At 31.5% G+C, this 23,969-nt stretch overlaps 2 protein-coding genes across 12 annotated transcripts; one reads left to right on the top strand and one right to left on the bottom strand.

Annotated features, from left to right (window-relative positions):
- Positions 1 to 409: 409 nt before the first annotated feature.
- Positions 410 to 4,291, top strand: LOC112786462 (UDP-glycosyltransferase 83A1-like). Its single transcript, XM_025829835.3, has 3 exons — positions 410 to 1,735; positions 2,127 to 2,432; positions 3,589 to 4,291. The coding sequence occupies exons 1-3, from the start codon at positions 1,246 to 1,248 to the stop codon at positions 4,158 to 4,160; spliced, it is 1,368 nt and encodes a 455-aa protein (XP_025685620.1). The 5' UTR covers positions 410 to 1,245; the 3' UTR covers positions 4,161 to 4,291.
- A 2,299-nt stretch (positions 4,292 to 6,590) lies between these two features.
- On the bottom strand, positions 6,591 to 13,707 carry LOC112784595 (uncharacterized). Of its 11 annotated transcripts, XM_072229770.1 has the most exons (11): positions 13,083 to 13,707; positions 12,254 to 12,346; positions 12,082 to 12,176; positions 11,321 to 11,448; positions 11,171 to 11,222; positions 10,851 to 10,920; positions 10,668 to 10,741; positions 10,506 to 10,571; positions 10,340 to 10,427; positions 10,183 to 10,265; positions 7,222 to 7,422 (listed from the first exon to the last, which is right to left on the bottom strand). In XM_072229770.1, the coding sequence occupies exons 1-4, from the start codon at positions 13,585 to 13,587 to the stop codon at positions 11,416 to 11,418; spliced, it is 726 nt and encodes a 241-aa protein (XP_072085871.1). In that variant the 5' UTR covers positions 13,588 to 13,707; the 3' UTR covers positions 7,222 to 7,422; positions 10,183 to 10,265; positions 10,340 to 10,427; positions 10,506 to 10,571; positions 10,668 to 10,741; positions 10,851 to 10,920; positions 11,171 to 11,222; positions 11,321 to 11,415. The 11 variants fall into 11 exon arrangements, with proteins under 11 accessions (XP_072085874.1, XP_072085871.1, XP_072085868.1 ...); XM_072229773.1 differs by lacking the exon at positions 12,082 to 12,176 and adding an exon at positions 6,591 to 6,736 and having other exon boundaries at positions 7,369 to 7,422; positions 10,340 to 10,571; positions 11,321 to 11,464; XM_072229767.1 differs by lacking the exon at positions 7,222 to 7,422 and having other exon boundaries at positions 9,984 to 10,265; positions 10,668 to 10,735.
- Between the last annotated feature and the right edge of the window lie 10,262 nt (positions 13,708 to 23,969).

The raw sequence follows: 23,969 nt of genomic DNA, 5'->3' as shown, positions 1-23,969 counted from the left end.
CACAACACTTCTTAAGGATATAAAATACATATTGAAACTTATTTTAAAGAAAAAGTCTAGGGGCAACAGATTTGTAGTTTTTAGCCATCAATTAGTCATCAATGATTTTTTAATGATGTGAAATTATATCTAATGGTATAGAATCATTCAATTTTCTTTTGATAGTTAAGTACTAGCCATAATTTAACAAAAGTACTCTATTTTAAATAGGTGACATCTCTCGTGGCTGTAATAATGGGATGACTAAGGTGGCCAAGAGTGAAAAACTAATGTGAATTTGACACATGGTAGAAGTTGACTAGAAGAAATTGTCATTTGACTCCGAAGAAAGGCAAGTCAAGTAACTAAAGGGTAAATTTGTTGAAACTGTGAAATACTGAAGAGGAATTTCTTTTTTTTTTTCTTTCTTGTACACTCCATTATTTTTATTTTGGATCTTGAGTTATGCCCCCTCCCTATAACCCAACCCACATACCCATCCGAATAATCTTCAGATGAAGCTTTCTTCTCTAACTATCCATAATATCCAATTTTTCTGAAGAAATTTAAATAGTAAAAAATCCTTCCCCCAAATTTCAAAATAAATCACAAAACATAAAGAACACTACTATATAACAAGAATTGATGTTCCAATCCTCTTTGGTGGTTATGATTCTGCTCTCGCTAGGTCTGCTGTCCCAAAACATTCTGCGATTGGCCTCTCTCAAATCTGATGTGCACCCTTCAAACTAAATCACACTAACGCCTTGAAGCTCTACTCCGGCGAAGTTGTTCGGTCTCCCCGTGGAACCGGAAGCCCAATAAAGATAAATTCCTCCACGAGTATCTTCTCTTCGACGATTTTCTTATGGAAATATCCATCATTATCTTCAAGCTGTGATTTGAATTTTGAAGGGAAAAATTACAAAAACTCCAGGTTTTGGTTTTTCCATTCTTTTTGGATAATCTTCGTTACCCGTTTTTGGTTTTTGTTAGCGGCACAAATGACAAGAAGCATTTTTTGTGTTAGTTTTCCAAAATTGCCCCCACGGTAATAAATTACCAGATTCACAACGTTAACTTCTACCAGACTTAATTCCTTACCACGTGTCAGCGTTTTATTCGTTGGTCAAATCTAAGCCATTGTTAGCCACCAAAACTCATGCCACCAGATATGTCACCTTTTAAATATGTGCATATAGCAAATATAAGTAGTTGGAAAACTCTTAAGAAACTATAACAGCTAGATCAAAATCTGAGGACAACATGAGTGTTCCAACTGTGCTAGTATTACCATTACCAGCTCAAGGACATATCAACCCAATGATGATCTTGTCTCAAAGATTGGCTGAAAATGGTTGCAATATCATCTTTGTCAACAATGAATTCATCCATAAGAAAGTGCTGAGTTCCATGGGGAATCAAGAAGGCGGCGTTAACCGACAATCGCGGATAAAGTTGGTGTCAATGCCGGACGGGTTAGGGTCTGATGCAGACAGAAATAATTTCAGGGAAGTATTTGTTTCTATAAAGAAGAACATACCAGCTATGCTTGAGAAGCTAATTGAAGATCTTAGATTGAAAGATGGTATCATAGTAAGCTGCGTAGTTGCTGACTCAGCTATGGCAGGAGCGTTGAAAATTGCAAGCAAGATTGGAATCAAAGGAGTTGTGCTCTATCCTGCGTCAGCAGCTATGTTAGCCTTGGATTGTAGCATACCGAAGCTTATTGATGATGGGATCATAGACTCTAATGGTAAGAATATCGCATTTCAAATTTCACTAATCAAAGCTGTTTGTAACATTTTTGGGGTTTGTTTAGCTTTTGTTTTTAAGACAAGGAATGCTTTTGTTTTAATTATTAGAACTTAGAAGGTTTAACCGTTTAACACTTCTTTCATTTATCTATGAGATTGCAACGAACCGGGAGGTAATTTTAAAACTTAAACCACCAAACATTTTGGATAAAAAAGTATGATTGTAATTTTCTTAGTTGGAGACAATTTTAATCATATTTATTTATGGATATAGTTAACATTTGAAACTTATTTTAAAAATTACAATAACATTAATAGAAATTAAATGTTTAGGTATTTTTAAAATTTCTTACTAATATTAGGAATAAAAATTATGTTTTGAAACTGCAGGGTTACCAGTCACACAAAAAACGTTTCAATTATCACCAAGTTTTCCACACATGGACACAGGATCCATATGGTGGGCAAAAGGGGTTGACTCTGTATTTGGGAATGTGATATTTAACAATGTTGTTGATGCCATGCAAACTCTGGAATTGACAGAGTGGTGGCTTTGTAACTCCACACCCGATCTTGAACCACAAGCATTGTCCTATGTACCAAAGTTATTGCCAATTGGTCCATTATTGAGAAGCTATGATGACAATCAAGGTGTATCTGAAAGATCATTGGGACAGTTCTTGGAAGAAGATCTCTCTTGTGTACAGTGGCGGATCTACGGGGCCTAAGGTGGCCATGGTCCTCCCCAAAATTTTTTTAAAAAATAGTAAATAGTAATAATTAATAATATTAAAATTTTTTATATATAATATTAAAAAAAAATATATAAGTTACAAAATTTTATAAATTAAAATAACTAAAAACTGCGCTATGTATTAGATATTTGAATTATTGTTGTTCTTGTTAACAAATAGCCCATTCTAATAATTAATAAAAATGGTTCTATTATACTAACCCAAGCCCATACTATTAATTAAAGTAACACTAGTACATTTTTCAAACATTTTTTTCAAACCATCAGAGGCATCGGCGCCACTTTTCTCTCTCTTTTAGTGGTTCCTAGACTTTTGGTCTTCTACTCTTCTCATTCTAATTTTCTTTCCATACCAAAACAAGATATATGAAGAAAAACCACTGAAGAGAAATAAACAGCAAAATATTAACCATTGAATGCACAACAAAGATTCAAAGAGGTATATTTCAGTTTTTTTTAAGTTAATAATAATGTCAAGTATTATTTATATTATTTATTTAAAATAATTAATTTATTTTTTTTATAATAGACAGTGTTCAAAAATTGAAGTGAGGACAAAACTCAATAGAATTATTTTTAGGTGAGACTTGGAATAAAAAAATAATAAGGTAAATCAATAACTTTATTTTTGGTTATTATATATTTTTGTTTCTAAAGTTATTTGTTATTGCTCAATAGGTTTAATATTTTTTTTAAGAAAATAACATATATGCAATTATTTTTATTTTTTTAGATAGTTCAAGTTAAGTTAAAAATGTTAAAGATGAAAACAATTCACTCATTTTTCAAGAGAAAAGAGAGAATATATGATGAACAAAATTCAGCTTCAGATTCTTTGAGTAATGTTCAAAATATTATTGAACAACCTGTGACACAACTTGTTCACTTCAGAGATGATAATTGATAATTTTAGTTCCATGAAGCATCGTCGAACAAGTTTAAAAATATCAAAATCTTAAAGTATGTAATTGAACATTGACTTTTATATAATATAATTACTTTTTTGATATATATGCTACAAATCATATTTTATTAATTTTTTTGTTATATTTTATATTTAATTGCCCCCCTCTTATGAAATTTCTGGTTCCGCCACTGCTTGTGTAAATTGGCTTGATCAACAACCTCATGCTTCTGTCATATATCTTGCTTTCGGAAGTCTCGCTCATTTCGATAAAAAACAATTCACAGAACTCGCTCTTGGACTTGAACTCACTAATAGACCATTTCTTTGGGTTGTGCGTCAAGATTCCAGTTCCCATGAATTCAAGGGGAATCAAGGTAAGATAGTTGAATGGGCTCCTCAACAAAAAGTGTTAAGTCACCCTGCCATAGCTTGTTTTGTTAGTCATTGCGGTTGGAATTCGACTATAGAAGGTTTGTCCAATGGAGTCCCCTTCTTGTGTTGGCCATGTTTTGGTGACCAATTCTTTAACAAAACATACATTTGTGATGAGTTGAAAGTTGGATTAGAATTTGATTTAGATGAAAATGGATTGATCTCGCGTGAAGAGATAAAAGTGAAAGTGGATAAAGTGCTTAGCGATGAGAACATAAGATCAAATAGTCATGTGTTAAAAGAGAAGCTGCTGAACACCATAAAAGATGGAGGAAGGTCTTGTGAGAATATAAACAAGTTCATCAAGTGGTTGAAAGAATTAAAGATTTAGATTTGCTCAGATGAATAATAATTGAAAAGAGCCTGTGATGTTTTCTAAGTTGGGTTTGCTTATTATTTTTACTCCACCGTTTTGGTGTTGAGTTGTAATAATTATTATATATTATCAACAAAGAAGGCATTCTTCTATCTATGGGAATATAGGATTTTAGCAATGTGTTCAATATACAATTAGGGGTGAAAATAAGTCAAATTAGACATGCTATATAGTTAATTGGTTTGAATTTGGTTTGAATTTGGTTTATAATTTGTTATAAACTCTTTTAAGTATTAAACCACACTTACAATTTGTTAAAAAATTTATTGCCAAATTTAATATTTACAAAAAATTTTAAATTTTTAAAATATTTAAAATATACAAATTAAAAGTATTTATAATAAAATATAATAATTTTAAAATATTTAATAATTCTATTAATGTTAAAAAACTATTTACATATTTATTTATATTTTAATATATTTAAATAGATCTGACGAGCCAATAAAACTAATTAATGAATCTAAACCTAACCTATTAATATTGAGGCTTTTATAATAATTTAAGTTTGTGTTTATTTTATAATAAGTCACACCATATCAAACCAAATATAAAATAGATTGTAGGCACAGATCGTCTAGCCTATTTTCAACTCTAAATATACAAGAGTTTGTAGATTTAATTAAAAAAAAACACAAAAACCTATCTAAAATGGTTTTAGATGGTGAATTGCATCATCAAATGTGGTTGTGTATGTATACAATTACAAATGATCATGACCAATGCCGTCTCTTGTGAAATAACATCTATTTCTTATGTAGCACATTGATACGTGTTTCAAATGTTCGTGATATGAAGAGTTCAAATGTTATTTAAAAAATATTAGTTTATATTTTTAAAATGTTTTAATTTAATTTGATATATTTTTATTTTTGTTTATTTAATTACTAGATTAGACCTTATGTTTATGAGTTTTAAGGTTTCTATATTTTAAGCTAATAAAAGGTTATAAATACCTCATAAACTATGGTAGTCGTAATACAGAATGATTTAAAGATTTGAAAACCTTTTTTGGTTTCGTGATAAAATCATAGTGTGAACAAAAGAGGGACTCCTCAACCTCAATTGTCCACACCATGGTTTCATTACGAAACCAAAAAAGGGATTTTGAAACCTCTAAATAATTTTATACTACGACTACCATTTATATATGAGGTATTTATAACCTCTTATTAGGTTAAAATATAGAAACCCTAAAACTCATAGACATAAAGTCTAATCTAATAATTAAATAAACAAAATCAAAATACATCAAATTAAATTAAAATATTATAAAAATATAAACTAATATCTTCTAAATAACACTTGAACTTTGCATATCACGAACATTTGAAGTACGTATCAATATTTATTATTTCCAATTCTGAAGTTACTATTGGCAATTTCTGGCAAAGGGGGACACTCTTTCAGTCTTTCTCATACATAAATGCTTGTTGGGTCATACATGATAGAAGCCCCAAGGTGATCCATAGTTTACAGGAATAATTTTGTTTGTATGAATGCAAAAATATGCATAACCACTTATCTTTTTATGTATAATAATGTATAGAATTTACAAACTAAGAAAAATGAATGATTATGAATATTTTTTGTAGCATTAAGTTTTTCTTACTTTTATAGAAGAACAAGTGTAATAATTCGTGCTATGCACGTGATAAAATTGAAATTATAATTTTAAATTATTCTATTAAAATTAATTTGAATTGTAATAATTTAATTAATAAATAAATAATATGATGTGCATTGTTTGTGTTTTTTAAATATAGTATTAAATGTATTAACTCGAATGTAGTTATTAAGTGTATAAAAATTATATTTGAATTATGAATTCTCTAAATGAAATTATTCCGTTTAAAATATTTAAATTATGATTTGAATCATAAATTACAATTATGATTTAAAAAAATTATTTGATATAATATTATATTTTTTCTCCATTTTACTATTAATATATTGATATTTGCAAGTCTAAATTCTAATATTTTATTGAATCTTGGCTGAAAAAGAAAATAGTTACGTGTTTCTATCGTTTAATTTATTTAATACACCATGTACGTATACTAACACTAACGGTATTTTTTTTAAAATATATTGATAAAAATAGATATAATATAATTACAAATATAACATAAATAAATAAAATATATAAATAAATGCGAAACCAATATGTTTACCAATGTCTTTGTTAAATTTTATAAATTATAGAATAAATTATGTATTCGGTTGCTTAGTAATCACATAGATGATCAAGTAATTGGATTGTAAATTGATCTCATAGTGTACATCTTATTTTTTTCTCCTTTTTGAATGAAAGCGAGAATTAAAACTTAAAAGAGTAAATAGTAATACATAAAGAAAAAAAATTTGCACCACAACACATAATTATTACCAAAAGAAATATTCATATTAAAATATTAAAATTTTACATACTGCAAATCATGAAAATCAATCATAATGTCTGGTCACTTCTCTCTATTTTTGACCATGATATAAGTTTTTCTTTTCCATGTCAAGAGTCCAATAACATCTAACTGAACAAAAAAAATTGAATTAAAAGTACCAAATTAAGGACAAATGAGTGAATAATATAAGAAATTATAACTTCGTACGTGTGTAAAATAAAGAGAATTTACTGATTTATTTTATGTTAAACGATAAAACTAACAATAGTATATTAATAAAAGGATATACCTCTAAAAAAAGTCACAATACAATTTCAAATATTTTCATAAATAAACTGTTAAAATTTTTATTATCGATAAAATGATGCTATTATACAATTTTTTGGCAAAACTTAAAATCAAAATGAAAAAATTTTGTGTGGGTTAATATAAATTAATTATGTACCAAATAAGTAGAATCGTTCATTTGTTTGTTTCAATATTTCAACATGGGCAAGCAAATTAAAATGATTATCTTGAATTTTACGATCATCGACCGTATGTACTATACATGACTCATTCTCTATTAAATATAAAAGCTATTAGCATTTACAAAGCTATTAAAAAGAATTGTCTTTGACTTGTGAAATGGTGTACTTATAAAATTAACTTAAAATATGAACTACAAATATTTATAAGAATTTAATTTTGATGTACTGACAGTGTAAAGTAGTTTTACATGTGCATCCAATTACGTAATGACACATAAAAAAAATAAATACCTTTTATATTGACCGCGTGAATGGTCATCCAAAAGAACGGATGTAATTGTACGACTGTGTAAAATGCTTTACACTGTCAGTGCATCGAAATTAAACTCTATTTATAAATTGAACTTAGCATTACTTGAAAAAATTTAGTAAATAAATCAGAGGAATGCTAAGGGGCCAGCAGAATTTGTGATGTTCAGCCATCAATTAGCCATCATCAATATTTTTAATGGTGTGGGATAACATCTAATAGTGTAAGATTAATCATTTTTCTTTTGATGGTTAAGTACTGGCCAAATTTCAACAAAAGTGCTGGTCTCCCAGACTTTCTTAATAAATCAACTAATCTTATCATCTATTAGAACTATTTTTATGTAAGCCGTCTTGCTCTTGTCAAACTTGGATGAGATTTTCTATAGCCTTATAATTCTTGTGTTTATTTTTCATACTTTCTCTTTGTATAATCTACTATAGGTGATACTATTGATAGGATCGTAATCAATAGTAATTAGGTATGAAAAAAAATAGAATAAAGACTATGTGAAAATTATAAATTTTTTAAATGATAAATATGAAAAAATTTTTACTATTGCTTATTATATATACTAATAATATATCAATAATTTTAAAAATATACTAATAATACTAATAGTTTAAAGATAATTGTACTACAGTTATAATAAATTTATTTATTACTCTAAATAAATAAAATAAATAATATATTTAAAAACTAAAGAAAAAAGATTAGCGGTAATTATGTTTGGAATATTCTCATATTTTTTTTTGCTTGCCATTCTTTCACCGCAATGATAGATCAAGAAAACTCTAAATTTAAAATATAATAATAAATATGTCATGTGATAGAAAAATAATAAATTATATATATGTTATCGTAATAAAATATCATACTATGAATAATTATATTTGTCAAGTAAATTTATTTATACTCTATATTTATTATATTATTTTATGTAAAATTAAAAACTACTCTTCTAATTTAATATTATATATATTTATTTCTGACATTGTCCAAAATTAAATTAGGATTATATCTAAAGTCTTAACACAGTAAATGGAATATAATTAATATCTAATATTTTAATAATTAAATATCTAAAATAAGTTAATAAATAACAATAATTAATACCTAAAAATATCATATATATATATATATATATATTTGATATTGTCCAAAATTAAATTGAAATTATGTTCAAAGCCTTAATACTATAATTGAGGTATAATTAATACCTAAAATTTTAATAATTTAATACCTAAAATAAGTTAATTAAATAACCACAATGAATACCTAAAATATTGAAAAGGAATCTTTTAATAAATGTGAGAAATAAAAATAAAAAAATTAATAAATAATATTAGTATTTAAATGAAAGAATTAATAAAGAATAATAATTATAAGTAAAAATAGTATTTTTATTTTGGAAAAAAAAAACACATGAGAAATTGTTTAATAATTCGTGTCATGTACATGATAATAAATTGTTCAATAATTCGTACTATGCACGTGATAAGGTTGAAATTATAATTTTAAATTATTTTATTGAAATTAATTTGATTAATAAAAAAGCAACATGTTATGCGTTCATTTTTTTTTAATCTAGTGTTATGTGTATCAACTCTAATATAGTTTTTAATTATTTTTGTTAATCTACTCTTTTTTTTAAATTTATGATTTAAAATAACAATTATAAATATTAATAATTAAACAAATTATTATATTATCATTATTTACATTTTATTTCCAAAATTAAAAACATATTATTTTTTTTATTTAATGATTTTTTTATTTATACTATCAGTATATATTGATCGATTAGTCAATAATTTTTTTATTCGTAGGATATATTTATTTATTTTATTTAAATAATTTTAAATCTTTCCTTATTTAAGTAACATATATATTAAGTCACATATATTAATTATTTTTTGATTTTTTTATTATAAATATTTTTTTAGCCTACAATCATTTAATGATTTTGTTATTCCATTAATACCATCATACGTGTAATAATATTTATAAATTATACTAATTTTTATATTTATTTATATGTATATATATCAATTGTTTAGTTAATAATAAAAATTTTTAGAATATATTTATTTTGTTAAATAATTCTAAATACTTCTTTATATATATATATATATAAATATATTTAAATCATATATATTAATTATTTTCTGATCATGATTATTTTTTTTGAGCTTACAATCATTCGATAATTTTTTATTCTTTATTATTAATGTCATCCACTACAAGAGACACGCTGAGTAGCAGCGGTTTATTTAGGGATTTGCGGCGGTTTTAAACCGCTGCGAAACGAAATTCCAGCGGTTCCAGAAGCGTCGCTTATTAGGGGGTTGTAATATGATTTTGTGGCGGTTCTAATGAACCGCTGGCACAACCGCCACAAATCAGGTTGACGATTTTGCGGCGGTTGCAGAACCGCCGCTATTTCTGTATTGGATTTAAAAAATCTGCGGTGATTTCAAAACCGCCGCAGATTTATGTTGTTTTTTTTTTTTTTAAATTGCAACGGTTTCAAATATAGTATAAGCAATAAATTCTATAAATAAAATGAAACAATCTATCTGATAAACAAGGAAGGTAATAGAAGCAGCAATAAATTATAAGTCAATAAAAGTTATACAAAGGTGTGACGATCAAGCAAGATAACATCAAGCAAGATAACAAGAAATACTAGGACGAAAACACAGAAACATGCAAATTCAAGAAAATTCACAATATAAGCTACATGTTCATGTTTATAACTAAGTCAGTGCAAGATTCTTTTTTATGTTACTCACTTGGCAGTTAGCATACTTAGCCAGTCTGATAAAGTAGACAATGGTACAACTACAAGAAAAGGGCCATGGATTTGCTGGGCATTCTGTATAAAGAAACAAGTGGATTAATTTAACATTCTACAAGTGCATTTGTAACCTAATAGAGAAGGTACTCTACCTGTAGAAAACCAAGCATTGAAACTGACTGAACAATTTTACCAAGACCTATTTCATCAGCTAAAATGACATTTGTATCATTTCTCCAACTGCAAAATAGAATAGATAGATTCAGAATGCAAAAAGGACAAGCATATCCTATGTAAACCTACAAACATGATAATCACAGAGCTTTCCGCAGAGCTTTCCACCCCTCAACCATTCAGGTTGTTCCTCAAGCTTCCGCAGACTTTCTACACAGTTCATCCATAAAGTAGAAGTTCAAAAATCAGAATTAACAACTTTTACAAGCCAACTAATATCTCTTTGCAGGCATTACAAGAACAAACCTTTGCAACTTCTAATCTTCCAAGCTGTGTTGTGCAAAGAAAAATAGCTGACCTATGATTTGGAAATTCTGAAACTTTCATATGAAAATAAGAGCAACAATCGAACAAAGATGTAAAAAAAGAAATATAGTAGCCTGTGTAGATACTTGTCGCACAAAGTCTGAACTGAATGAAAGATCTTACCATCAATTGCATCGGTATAGTAGCCAAGCATCTCTCTAGCTCTACCTCTTCTAAAATACACTTTGACATTCTGCGGAAAAAGAAAAGACAGGTAATTAATATCAATAAATAATAAAATTCTGCACAGCTACTAGATCCAAGAAATTATAGAATATGCAAGAATCTGAACCTACGTTAGAAGGAGCTTCATATGAAGCAGACTCATGATATTTGAAATTTGGATTATAAGCAAAAGTTGTTTGTCTTCATGACAAGAAAATCAATCATCACAGAACTTTCATAATTATCCAAGTTCAGGATTATTTATAGAGGTAAATCACCTTTTTGTCAAAGTTAATTGCTTTTGTACAATCTGCTTCAGCTTGGAGGTAACTGCATATAAAGTTAAAGGATAATAATAAAAGTAAATAAAAAATCATGATGCTTGCTAAATAACTTTTGAAAAGTGAAAGGCAAGGATGATATGCTACCTTCCAAGTTCTAGATAAGCTTGGGACCTATCACTGTCGTATGTTGCATTGTTACTGCTTAGTTTTATGGCTTCCGAATAAAATCCAATGGCTTTCTACCACTGCTTGTCTTTGTAACCTTGATTTTCCTGATTAAGTAACAAACTGAAAAAGTTAAAAAATAAATTAACAAAATAATAATAATAATACAAGAAGAAAGAAAGAAAATTCAGCGTATAATGTACATGGATTCAAATGAAAGATAAGCATGGTTTATAACAACTGAGTTTTAGCAAAAGATGATGCCGTAAAATGTGCTAGCCATGTTGCATAATTATATCAGAACTCATAAAGTGCTGAATTTATCTAAAGAAGTATATAAAATTTGGTCCACTATATGATTAGCATGTGAGCAACAAAATTAATATGATCAGCATGTAAGCACAACTTGGAATAAAATTTGCAAACAACCATGCTATAAATTAATATTAATAAATTGTACAACTTGGATTAAAAATCTAAAGAAGTATATAAAACTTATAACAAGAGCAACAAATAAATCTAGATTAACGGCTCATGCTAATGCAGTATGTCTAACACTACCATCAATTTCACAAACTTCAAAGCCTTTCTCACTAAAATAGTAATCCAGTATGTCTAACACTTTGGTCCACTGACTGAATATCAAAACCTAAAAGCATTTGGCAAACACAAATAACCATAACAGCTTAGAGAAAATAAAATAATATATTGAGAGACAATCACATAATTGGTGAACATACTTTGTGTTTTCTTGCAAATAACCTTTTCAACAGCCGTTCAAGCAAACGAAAATTTTCACATTGTTCAACTATCTCATTTACAGGAGGATAAAGCCCTAAGAAAGCAAAACACAACTTAGTTGAGAACCATAAAGTACCAAACCAATAGAACCTTTAATAGCATGGTACTTACATGAACCATCAAAGGCATACTCTAAGAGGTCAGGATGGTTACAGACTTCCCTAAGTTGAATAACCAAATTACTAAGCGACTTTATTCCACGTCCTGATGTAAAGCAATACAATACCAAATTGTATTAGTATATTTCACTTTAGTCTTGTGTGATTGTAGATGCAACACAAGAATTTTGAACTGTACCAAATTGAGAACTAAAACAAAAAAGACACCTGAACAAAATTGCAATCCAAATTTGCAGCTATGTTGTGTACTGTTCTCTCTCGACTTCTCATGTATATAAGTATGTAACAATATATATATCAATTTAGTATCTAATTTTCAATTTTCAATTAGGCAAATACTAGCACACTTACACAGTTCTGAATAATGTAAAATTTCAACAATTCTAGTTCTATAAAATTAACAACAGACCTAAAAAACTAACAACAAAGAAAGTTGATAGCAACAAAATAAATAACAGTCCAAAGGCAAAATAAATTTTTAGGTGACATGAAAATTTACCAAGTATATATACAACAGTCAATAGCAGCAACAACTTATCAAAACAGAAAAACATCAGCAGCAGCATTAAGCAATTATTAAATATTTGAGTAAAAAAATTGTTAGATATTTGAAAGTGGAAACCCATCAATTGGAGCTGTTGAACGATAAAGGGTACATGTCAATACTTTATATCAATTATTAAAACAACGCAGAGAACTGTTTCGATTCCATCAGACCAACCCAAAAACACAATAGTGGTACCTTCAAATCCTTTAACTCTATATAGGAACAATTAACTTCAATTAATAGAAGATATAGACAAAATCTAAATCAAATTAACCTGAAAGCATAATCTGAACCGAGAAGATGTAGACAATTTTGATGAAAATAGGGAACAAATTGGATGGAAGAATGAACCAGGGGAGAGGTCGCGATAGCTCAGATCGCGCACGATAGAGGAGGGAGTAAGGGGTGGAGGAGAGGGTACGGTCGAGAACGGTGAGAGGAGGATGTCTGGGCAACCACGCGATTGAAAGATGGCACAAACGCACACGGTGGAGCAGAGAACAGGGGTGGGTTTCGCACACCGTGGAGGAGGGATTAGGGGTTTCACGCACTGTAGAGTAGAGGGGAACGGTCGATGGCGGTGAGAGGAGGATGGGTCGGCAGCCACGCGATTCCAGGGTGACACAGCGGCACACGGCGGAGCAGAGAACAGGGGTTTGCGCGCTTCTACTCTCCTTTCGTAGGTTTCTGTTTTTCTTGATTTTGGGTAATCTGATCAGATTAGGTAACACAACCACCACGTATATGATAAAGGGTTGGGGTTGGTGGCGGTGCTTCATGGATTCGACGCTAATCCATCCGATTCTGCGTCACATTGAAGAGGTCGAATGCCAATCGCAGCTATCTTGCCAATTTGCAGCTCATGGAAAAACCGCAGGCAATTTGTTGCCTCTATCTTCCGTGTTTCTTGTAGTGATCGTATGTGTAATTTTCATAAATTATAATAATTTCTTTATTTATCTATACATATATATTAATTTTGTTAAATAATTTTAAATATATATATTAATTATACATATAAAAATTTAAGTCACATATATTAATTATTTTTTTGTTATGATTATTTTTTTATATATATATGATTATTTTTTATTCTACAATCGAATAATAATTTTTTTTTATATCCATGCATATTCTCCAATCCCTTTTCATATGCATGATTAACAATTTTTTTTAAATGGTGATATTTTAATTTTTTTTCTTTCACGCATTTTATATATTAGCAAGAAAGCAAAACCACGTATTGTGACTCTTTTTCCTTTTTCACGTCTTAATCTTAATTAATCAATTTTGTGTCCACACAATATAATTAAATTTTGATCATTCTAATCTATTAATGAATTACATTTCTCTTAATAATTACATTACTAATCTGAATTACAAAAAAAAAGGTGATACATATATCCAAAAGAGAAAACAAATTTAAAAATAAAAAAAGAAAAAAATTTCATATTAAAAAGTTTAAAAATAACATATCCAAAAAAAATAGTCATAATATATAAATTGAGACAACAATTTAAATTTTTCTAAAACTAATTTAATCAAATACCAATATTAGAACTAAATTATTTAAATAATATTTAATTTATTCTAATCCTTAGATATGTATAGATTAGAGTCATTCTCGTAACAACTAACCGAAATAACATCATAAGATCGAACACTTAGAATCCGTACAAATTCAGACTATCTTCTTGTTAAAATTGTCAAACTAAATTGACTTTTATTCTCCTCAATGGCATTATATTAATGCACCAGAAGGCCAGTAGTTTCTGAAAAAAATCACAATATATTATAAAATTATTTTTAATACAAAAGTTTAAGAGAAAAAAATTTAAATATCGTACCAATCTTTGAATTGCATCTTTAAGGTTGACACAAATTTTTCAAAACTGAACCTAAATTGAGAAAATTCAATCTCATTATGTGCTCCACTTCGAATATTTTCGGACAAACATAGAAAACGTAGAGGGGATGTGACTTGAACTTGACCTACAAAGCTCTTTAGAAACAACTGCCCAATCAAAGAAAAATAACAAATTAGAAAAAAAGAATACTTTGACTCTTAGATTTAAATTCACTAACCACAAAGAAACATTATATATAGCCATTAGTAGTACAAAAATAATTATAGAAATTAATTATTGCAATATCAATTTACCACTATGAACGTTAGTATCATATTTATGGTAATTAGAATTATAAATTTATGTTTAATTTTTTATATAATTATAATTAAGATATTTTTTTAAATTAATATAATTATACATTATTCATTAAATGCTAATGGTAATATAATTTTAATAAAGATATTTTTTAAAATAAATTTAGAACAGAGAATAGTGTTTTTATTTTGAAAAAATAAATTCACGAGGAATTGACACTTTACTTTCATTAGTTGGAGGAAAATCTAATTTTAGTATATTAAGTAGATTATTTTATATAATTATAATAAAGATATTTTTCTAAATTAGTATAATCATGCATTATTCATTAAATGCTAATTGTAATATAATTATAATAAAGATTTTTTTAAAAATATTTTTAGAAGAGAGAATAGTGCTTTCATTACATGAAAATAGTACTTTCTAAAAATAAAGATATTTTCTTAAATTAGTATAATTATAATAAAGATATTTTTATAAAATAAATTTAGAAGAGAAAATAGTGTATTCATTTTGGCGGGAAATTGGATTCACGAGGAATCGACACCTCACTTCCATTAGTTGGGGGAAAATTCAATTTTAGTATATTAAGTAGATAAATTATATGATATTTAAAAAAAAATGAATAAGAATAAAATAAAAAGAAATAGAAGAGATAAAAGACTACAATAAAATAAATTGAGTGTGAGAGTTTTATTTTTTTTTTTACAAATTTTATATCACATCCGTTTCAATAATAATAAATAAAAATACATCAACTTGATATCTAAGAGAAAATGATGAGATAAAATCATAACACAGTTCTAAAACAAAAGCTTAAATTAAACCATAATATTATTGCACAACACAAATTGAAAGTAATTTCACACTATAATATACCACACAAACAGGTAAATGACTTAATTAAGCTTAATTACGGAATTTTTTTTATTTATGCATACATGATAACAACATGGTCTATAAATGCTTCATGGATAGCATATCATATATTGCTCTGAATGATGAGCACAGAAGTTGAAGAGCGTGTGGTGGTTTGTGTCCATGATAGTTGACTTCTTGCGACGACGCCTCATAGGAAGAAAAAGAATTGTTGTAAAAGCTACCTAATGAAAGAGTAATTGGTAAATGAATGATATTTTTTTCTAGCATGCATATATGGTCTTTTATAGTGGTAAAATAAAAATGGAAGGAATAAAATTTTATATTTTTATATTCGGAATAAAATTTGATATTTATCGTAATAAAATTAAATAACTAATCAGTTATAATTCATGTATTTAAATAAATAAAATAAATAAAATAAAAATATTTTTAAGAATTAATCAAATCAGTTAGTTGATACAAATAATTAGTATAATTGATTAAATTAATTAGTTGATATAATTAATTTATTATAATTGATTGGATTTAATAAATTAAAAAAATAAATAGGAAAACATATGAGACAATGATTTTTTTAACTAAATTAATTTGTATTTATTGTATTTAATCATTATAAGTAACAAATCATCTATGCTATTATGTACCTTATAAATTAATGAATTAAAATAATTGATATAATAAATTACAATTATTTGGTTGATATGAATTATAATAAATCGTGTGATATTTAAATATCTAATCAAATCAATTAGTTGATATAATTAATTTACTGTAATAAATTGTATTCAATGAATTATAAAAAATAAATTAAGAAATACGCTCAAAATAGTGACGGATCCAGAAATTTTAAATAGTGGAGGTAAACATATATCATATAAAAATAATAAAAAATATTTATAAATATATCAAAATATATAAAAAATAAATAATATAAAAATATTAAATATTAAATAATTTTTATGTAATCATTATTAATATTAATATATTGATAAATAATAATATGGTTATTAATTTATCTTTCTATAAATTAAATATAATAATAATAATAAATAAAATTAATCAAAATATAAATAGATTATCTTCTAATCAATAATAAAAGTGAAATATATTTTTTATTAATTATATACAATAAATGGTATTTTAAATAAATGATATTTTTTTATGTTATATTTTTTTCAATAAATAATATCACGGGTAATTATCATTATCATATATTATTATTATTATCACTATTATTATTATTATTATTATTATTACTATTACTACTATTATTATTAAATTGATTAAAAATATTTTTAATTGATAATTGATAAGTAGTTTAATAATGCATTAAATATTGATTTGATATAATTATAATAAAGATATGTTTCTAAATTAGTATAATTATGTATTATTTATTAAATATTAATTATAATATAATTATAATAAAGATATTTTTTATAAAATAATTTAGAATAGAGAATAAGAAAGTTCATTTTGGAGGAAAAACGGAGTCATGAGAGATCGACACCTCACCTTCATTAGTTGGGAAAAAACCCAATTTTAGTATATTAAGTAGATTAAGTAGATAGCGTAACAAATGATTGCAATTTTTTCATCTTCTTTCCTTGTTGGTGGTTGCTAGCTAGAATTTACCGTTTCTCAGATTTTTTAACATTTGTTGTAGCTTTTAATAAGCACGAGGTGCAACACATATCAATGGAAAATGATGCAACTAACACACTTCACTCATTAGGATATGTCTCCTTTCTCGCTTTGTTATTGTCATTTTTTTTCTAGTTCTATGTGTAGCTAAAACAGAACAGCTATAGAAAAATCAATTGCGGTAAAAAAAAAAAAAGAAATGAAAACTGTGATTAGCCGTATAAGGTTGGATGACATTCATTGCTTTTGTATACGAGGCACATGGAATGGAAGATGAAAAGGAAAGTAGTGGGGATAGAGAGAGATGATAGATATTAGATAACAAAAAAAATATGTAAAGTACTAAATTGGCCCTTATATTTGGGCGTAATTCTGTTTTAATTTTTAAAGTTTAAAGTATTTTATTTGAATTTAAAATAGTTTTATTTAATTTTAATGTAGTCTCATAATGAGGTCAAAGTTAAATAATTAACAGAATATCCTATATAATAACAGTACAAGAACAAGATCGATAATTTGAAGAACAAGTATAAGTTCTAGAGGTACAAAATCAACCGTGGATGTATCAATACATTTATTTAGGGTTAAGTATGATTTTGGTCCCTAACGTAGAGGCCGAAAACTTATTTCGTCTCCGGCCTTTTTTTCGCTACAAAATAGTCTCGAAGATTTAATTTAGTTTTAAAACCGTCCTTCGAACTAAAATGCCCCTTCCTCTTCTTCCCCAAAATCAAGTAGAAGCAGAAGCAGAAGCACAAGCACAAGCACAAGTAGAAACAGAAACAAAACCAGAACCAGAAGCAACAACAACAATGAATCAACAATATAATCAAGCAAAAGTAGGAACAACAACAACAACAACAACAACAATGAATCAACAATGAATTAATAATGGAATCAAGCAGAAGCAGAAGCAGGAGCAGAAAAAGAAGCAGGAGTAGAACAACAACAACAACAACAACAATGAAATAATATAATCAATCAGAAGCAGAAACAACCAAAAGCAACAATAATAAAAAATTAACAACATAATAGAAACAAAAGCAGAATGGAAGCAAAAGCAAAAGAAGAATGGAAGCAGAAGCAGAAGTAGAAGCCGGCGAGCCACCCGAAACCGTCATCACAACGCCGATCCACTGTCAGAGCGCCGCAGCCCTTTTCTTCTTCTCTCTTCGCGCTACCCTAGCGCTGCCATCACAGCACGACCTCTTCTCCTCCCTTGGCTCACCACTGTCACAGCGCGACCTCTTCCCCTGTTCTTGCATCAAACCAGAACCCACCGCCATCGAGCACCTCCGCCGAGCCCAGAGGAGCAGCGGCGAGATCCAGCCACCGAACGACGACGAGCAGCGGCGGCCCTATTCTTGCCTCGAACCAGAACCCACCGCCATCAAGCAATCCGCCGAGCCTAGAACGAGATCCAGCCACCAAACGACGACAAGCAGCGACGACGGATTAGAGCAGCAAGATCTTTTCCCTCCCCCCTTCTCCATTTTTTTCCTTATTCAACAACGTTTTTGTTTTTTTTTTTTAATATAGTTAGGGGTATTTTTGGAATAAAAAAATTTTTGATAAAAAATATTATTTTAAATTACTCAAATTTAAGGAGAATTCTTTAATGGACAAAGTGGTTTAAGGACTATCATCTATAATTCTTAGCAATTCAAGTATTAAATGGACGGTTGAGATTCAAAGTTTTTCTTATAATTTCATAATAAATATATTTATATTTTTTATATTTAAAAAAATTGTTCATACCCTGGCCCAATAATAAAGGCCCAGGATCCAAGAAAAGAAGCCCAACCCAAAGGGTTGGCCCTCACCCAGTATCAGCCTTCATCCCAAGAAGTCAGTACTAAACACGACCTGCTCCAAAGAAGTCGGATACGAGGGTTAGCTGGCAGATAACACTCATTCGAATGAGTAACTGCCCCTAGAAACTCTCTAACCACCTCTTAGAGCCATATCTTAACCTCCCTAAGATATGAGAACGGTTATCCACCTAAAAAGGTGGCACTACTTCAGCGGTGGTTATTGGTTCACCACTATAAATACACTGACACCATTTAGGTATCTCTAAGTTTCAATACTCTCTAACCTGCTCACACTCTTGCTAACTTAGGCATCGAAGTGTTTTTGCAGGTACCACCCCCCATTCATTCACACGAACAAGTCGGACGGAGGAACACCGAGTAACGGATCCACTCAAAAGCCACCTCCTTCATACGTTTGGGCCAACCAACGCCATCCAACCCATTAATCTCCGGTTACCCACCGTAACATTGGCGCCGTTGCCGGGGACCCGAGAGATCAACCAGTGATGGCGGATAGATCCCCTGAAGAGGGTCATGTGGAGACAGATTCTGAACAAGAGAATCTGAACACTGGAAACAATGAGGCAGACCAGACCCTTCACCAGGAAGCCAATGATCAACACAGGGAAGGCACCTCTGGAATCAAAAACCCGAAGGTAAATTCTTCGGAGGGGCGCGAATCAGAAAAAGAAGGACCATCCCACGCAATTGAGCTCATGGGATTAGTCCACAGTCGCCTCGAGCAGCTAGAACAGGAATGGGAGCGACAAAAGGAAACCGAAAGGAACCTAAAAGAGGAGATGGAGCGACGAAAAGAGTTAGAAAGAAAACTCTTAAAGTTAGAATCTTCCCTCAAAGGTCAGAACTCCCACGACGGTAGAGAAGATTCGCCCTTAGGGGAGGAAGATCCTTTTAGTGAGGACATAATGAGGGCAAAAGTTCTGAGAAACTTTAGAAGCCCCGATATGGACCTCTACGACGGAACCACTGATCCAAAGCATCATCTGAGCAACTTTAAAAGTCGGATGTATCTGGCTGACGCTTCTGATGCTACGCGATGCAAAGCTTTTCCGACAACCTTGTCAAAAGCAGCGATGAAGTGGTTCGACAGCCTCCCTCCGAGGTCGATTACCAGTTTTGAAGACCTCTCAAGGAAGTTCTTGATGAGGTTCTCCATCCAGAAAGACAAAGTAAAACATGCACCGAGTCTCCTGGGAATAAAACAGGAGGTCGGGGAGTCCTTACGAGCCTATATGGAAAGGTTCAACAAAGCATGTTTGGAGATTCAAGACCTGCCCACCGAGGCAGTCATCATGGGGCTAGTCAATGGTCTTAGAGAAGGTCCCTTCTCACAGTCCATATAAAAAAGACACCCCGCCTCTTTAAGTGATGTACAGGAAAGAGCTGAAAAGTACATCAATATGGAAGAGAATGCTAAGCTAAGAGACCCGAGTTGGCGACCTGGTCACCCTCCCTCAACAAAAGAGAGGGAGAGGGAAACTAAGAAGAAGGAAGAACTCGGCCTCGATAGGCCAAGAAAATATCACTCTTATACTCCTCTAAAAGTTCCTGTAGTGGATGTATACAGAGAAATTTGCAATACCGAAAGGTTGCCTCCTCCCAGGCCCATTAAAAATAAAAGAGGGGGGAGCCGCGGTGATTACTGTGAGTACCATAAGATATATGGGCACTCCACAAACGACTGTTACGACCTTAAAAATGTGATAGAAAAGTTGGTCAGAGAAGGTCGGCTTGACAAATATCTCATAGAAAGGTCGGACATTCATGAAAAAAGAAAGCGAGATGATGTGGATAGAAGAGACCCACCACCACAAACTCCGGAGAGACATATCCATATGATCTCAGGAGGGTTTGCGGGAGGGGGACTCACAAAATCTTCTCGTAAAAGACATCTCAAGAGAGTTTAACAGGTCGGAGAGGAGTCATCCGACCTCCCTACCATTTCATTCACAAAGGAGGATGGGCAAGGAATAATCTCGGGGCACGATGACCCAGTGGTAATTACCATGATCCTGGCAAATGCCCATCTCCACAGAACACTAGTAGACCAAGGAAGTTCAGCGGACATCCTCTTTAAGCCCGCTTTCGACAAACTGGGATTAGATGAGAAAGAGTTAAGAGCCTACCCCGACACCTTGTACGGATTAGGCGACACGCCAATAAAACCACTAGGATTTTTGCCCCTCCACACCACCTTTGAAAAGGGGGAAAAATCAAAGACTCTGAGTATAGACTTCATAGTCATCGACGTAGGGTCAGCCTATAATGCTTTAATTGGCAGAGCTACCCTTAATCGACTCGGAGCGGTGGTATCGACGCCCCACCTCTGCATGAAATTCCCAACCTCAGCGGGGATAGCAACGGTGAAGGGAGATCAGAAGTTGGCAAGGAAATGCTACAATGAAAGCCTAAACCTGAGAGGAAAGAACAAAGAAATTCACACAATAGAGCTCGGTGGAGCAAGGATTAAAGAAAAGCTGCGACCACAGCCCGGGAGAAAAACCGAGGAGATTCAGGTCGGCAAAGAGGAAGGAAAAACCACCCACATAGGAGCCAACCTAGGGGAAACCCTAAGACAAGGGTTGACTAAGCTCCTAAGAGATAATTCCGATCTCTTCGCCTGGAAGGCCTCCGACATGCCTGGGATAGATCCCGAGCTCATGTCCCACAAACTCTCGGTCTACTCGGGGTCCCGACCTGTGCAACAAAGAAGACGCAAGCTCGGCCCAGAGCGAGCCCTAGTAATGGAAGAGCAAGTACACGCGCTCCTGGAAGCTGGCTTCATCAGAGAAGTCAAATACCCGACATGGCTAGCCAATGTAGTGCTAGTCAAAAAACAAAATGGCAAATGGAGGATGTGCGTCGACTATACCGACTTAAATAAGGCATGTCCCAAGGACCCTTATCCACTACCAAGCGTTGATGCCCTAGTAGACTCTAGCTCGGGGTATCAATACTTGTCGTTCATGGACGCCTACTCGGGGTATAACCAAATTCCGATGTACGAGTCAGACCAAGATAAGACATCATTCATCACACCCAGAGCCAACTTTTGCTACGTGGTCATGCCATTCGGATTAAAAAATGCAGGAGCCACCTACCAGAGGTTGATGAATAAGGTGTTTGCCTCTCACCTAGGAAGCTTAATGGAAGTATATGTCGACGATATGCTGGTAAAGACCAAGAAAGAAGTCGACCTCTTGCCTGACCTTTCACAAGTCTTTGACACCATAAGGTCGCACGGGATGAGACTAAATCCTGCAAAGTACGCCTTCGCGGTGGAGGCAGGAAAATTTCTGGGATTCATGCTAACGCAAAGAGGGATCGAAGCCAATCCCGATAAGTGTAGAGCTATCCTGGAAATGAGAAGTCCGACTTGTTTAAGAGAAGTCCAACAACTTAACGGCCGACTTGCAGCTCTCTCCAGGTTTTTGGCAGGATCAGCACTAAGATCCCTTCCACTGTTCTCCCTATTGAGAAAGGGACGCCAGTTTGAATGGACTCCCGAATGCGAGGAGGCGTTCAAGGAGTTCAAAAAGTTTTTGAGCCAACCTCCTATTTTGACCCGACCTGTAGCCGAAAAAGACCTCGTCCTATACCTATCCGTGGCAGACAAGGCTATCTCAGCAGCCTTGATAAGAGAAGACGAGGACGGTCAACACCCAATCTATTTCATCAGTAAAGTTCTACAGAGCCCTGAGCTAAGATACCACAAACTAGAGAAATTTTCCTACTCCTTAGTGGTAGCCTCACGAAGATTACGGCCTTACTTTCAAGCTCACACAATAAGAGTCCGTACGAACCAACCCATGAAGCAAATTCTCCAAAAGACGGATGTTGCAGGAAGAATGGTTCAATGGGCAATAGAGCTCTCCGAGTTCGACTTGAAGTATGAAACTCGGACGGCGATTAAAGCCCAGTGCCTCACCGACTTCATTGCAGAATACGCAGGAGATCAAGAGGATAAACCAACTACATGGGAACTCTATGTAGATGGATCCTCCAACAAAACAGGAAGTGGTGCAGGCATAATATTGGTAGATGAAAGGGGAACCCAGATAGAGGTTTCCCTCAAGTTTGAATTCCCAGCTTCAAATAATCAGGCAGAGTATGAAGCCTTGATCGCAGGACTGAAGCTGGCAGAAGAAGTCGGTGCTACAAAGGTGATGATATACAGCGACTCCCAAGTGGTGACCTCCCAAATAAGTGGAGAATATCAGGCAAATGACCCAAACATGAAGAGGTACTTGGAAAAAACTTTGGAGCACCTTGGGCGCTTTGCAGAAACCGAGGTGAAACACATAACTCGGAATCTAAACAGCAGAGCAGATGCCCTATCCAAGTTAGCAAGTACCAAGCCAGGAGGAAATAACAGAAGCCTGATTCAAGAGACTCTCCAGGAACCTTCAGTGGTAAAAATAGAAGACAAACAAGAAGTCTTCGAAGTGGTCGGATTAAACCTCGGATGGATGAACCCCTTAGTCGAATACCTGAAATTCGACATCCTCCCCCAGGAGAAAAAGGAGGCCAAGAAAATGCGAAGGGAAGCACAACACTACACCTTGGCAAGAAATATCCTCTACAGAAGAGGGATATCAACGCCATTATTAAAATGTGTACCGACCTCCAGAACCA

This window comes from Arachis hypogaea, chromosome 20 (genome assembly GCF_003086295.3).
Source record: "Arachis hypogaea cultivar Tifrunner chromosome 20, arahy.Tifrunner.gnm2.J5K5, whole genome shotgun sequence".
Lineage (NCBI taxonomy): Eukaryota > Viridiplantae > Streptophyta > Magnoliopsida > Fabales > Fabaceae > Arachis > Arachis hypogaea.
This window is presented reverse-complemented; position numbering and strand designations above follow the sequence as displayed.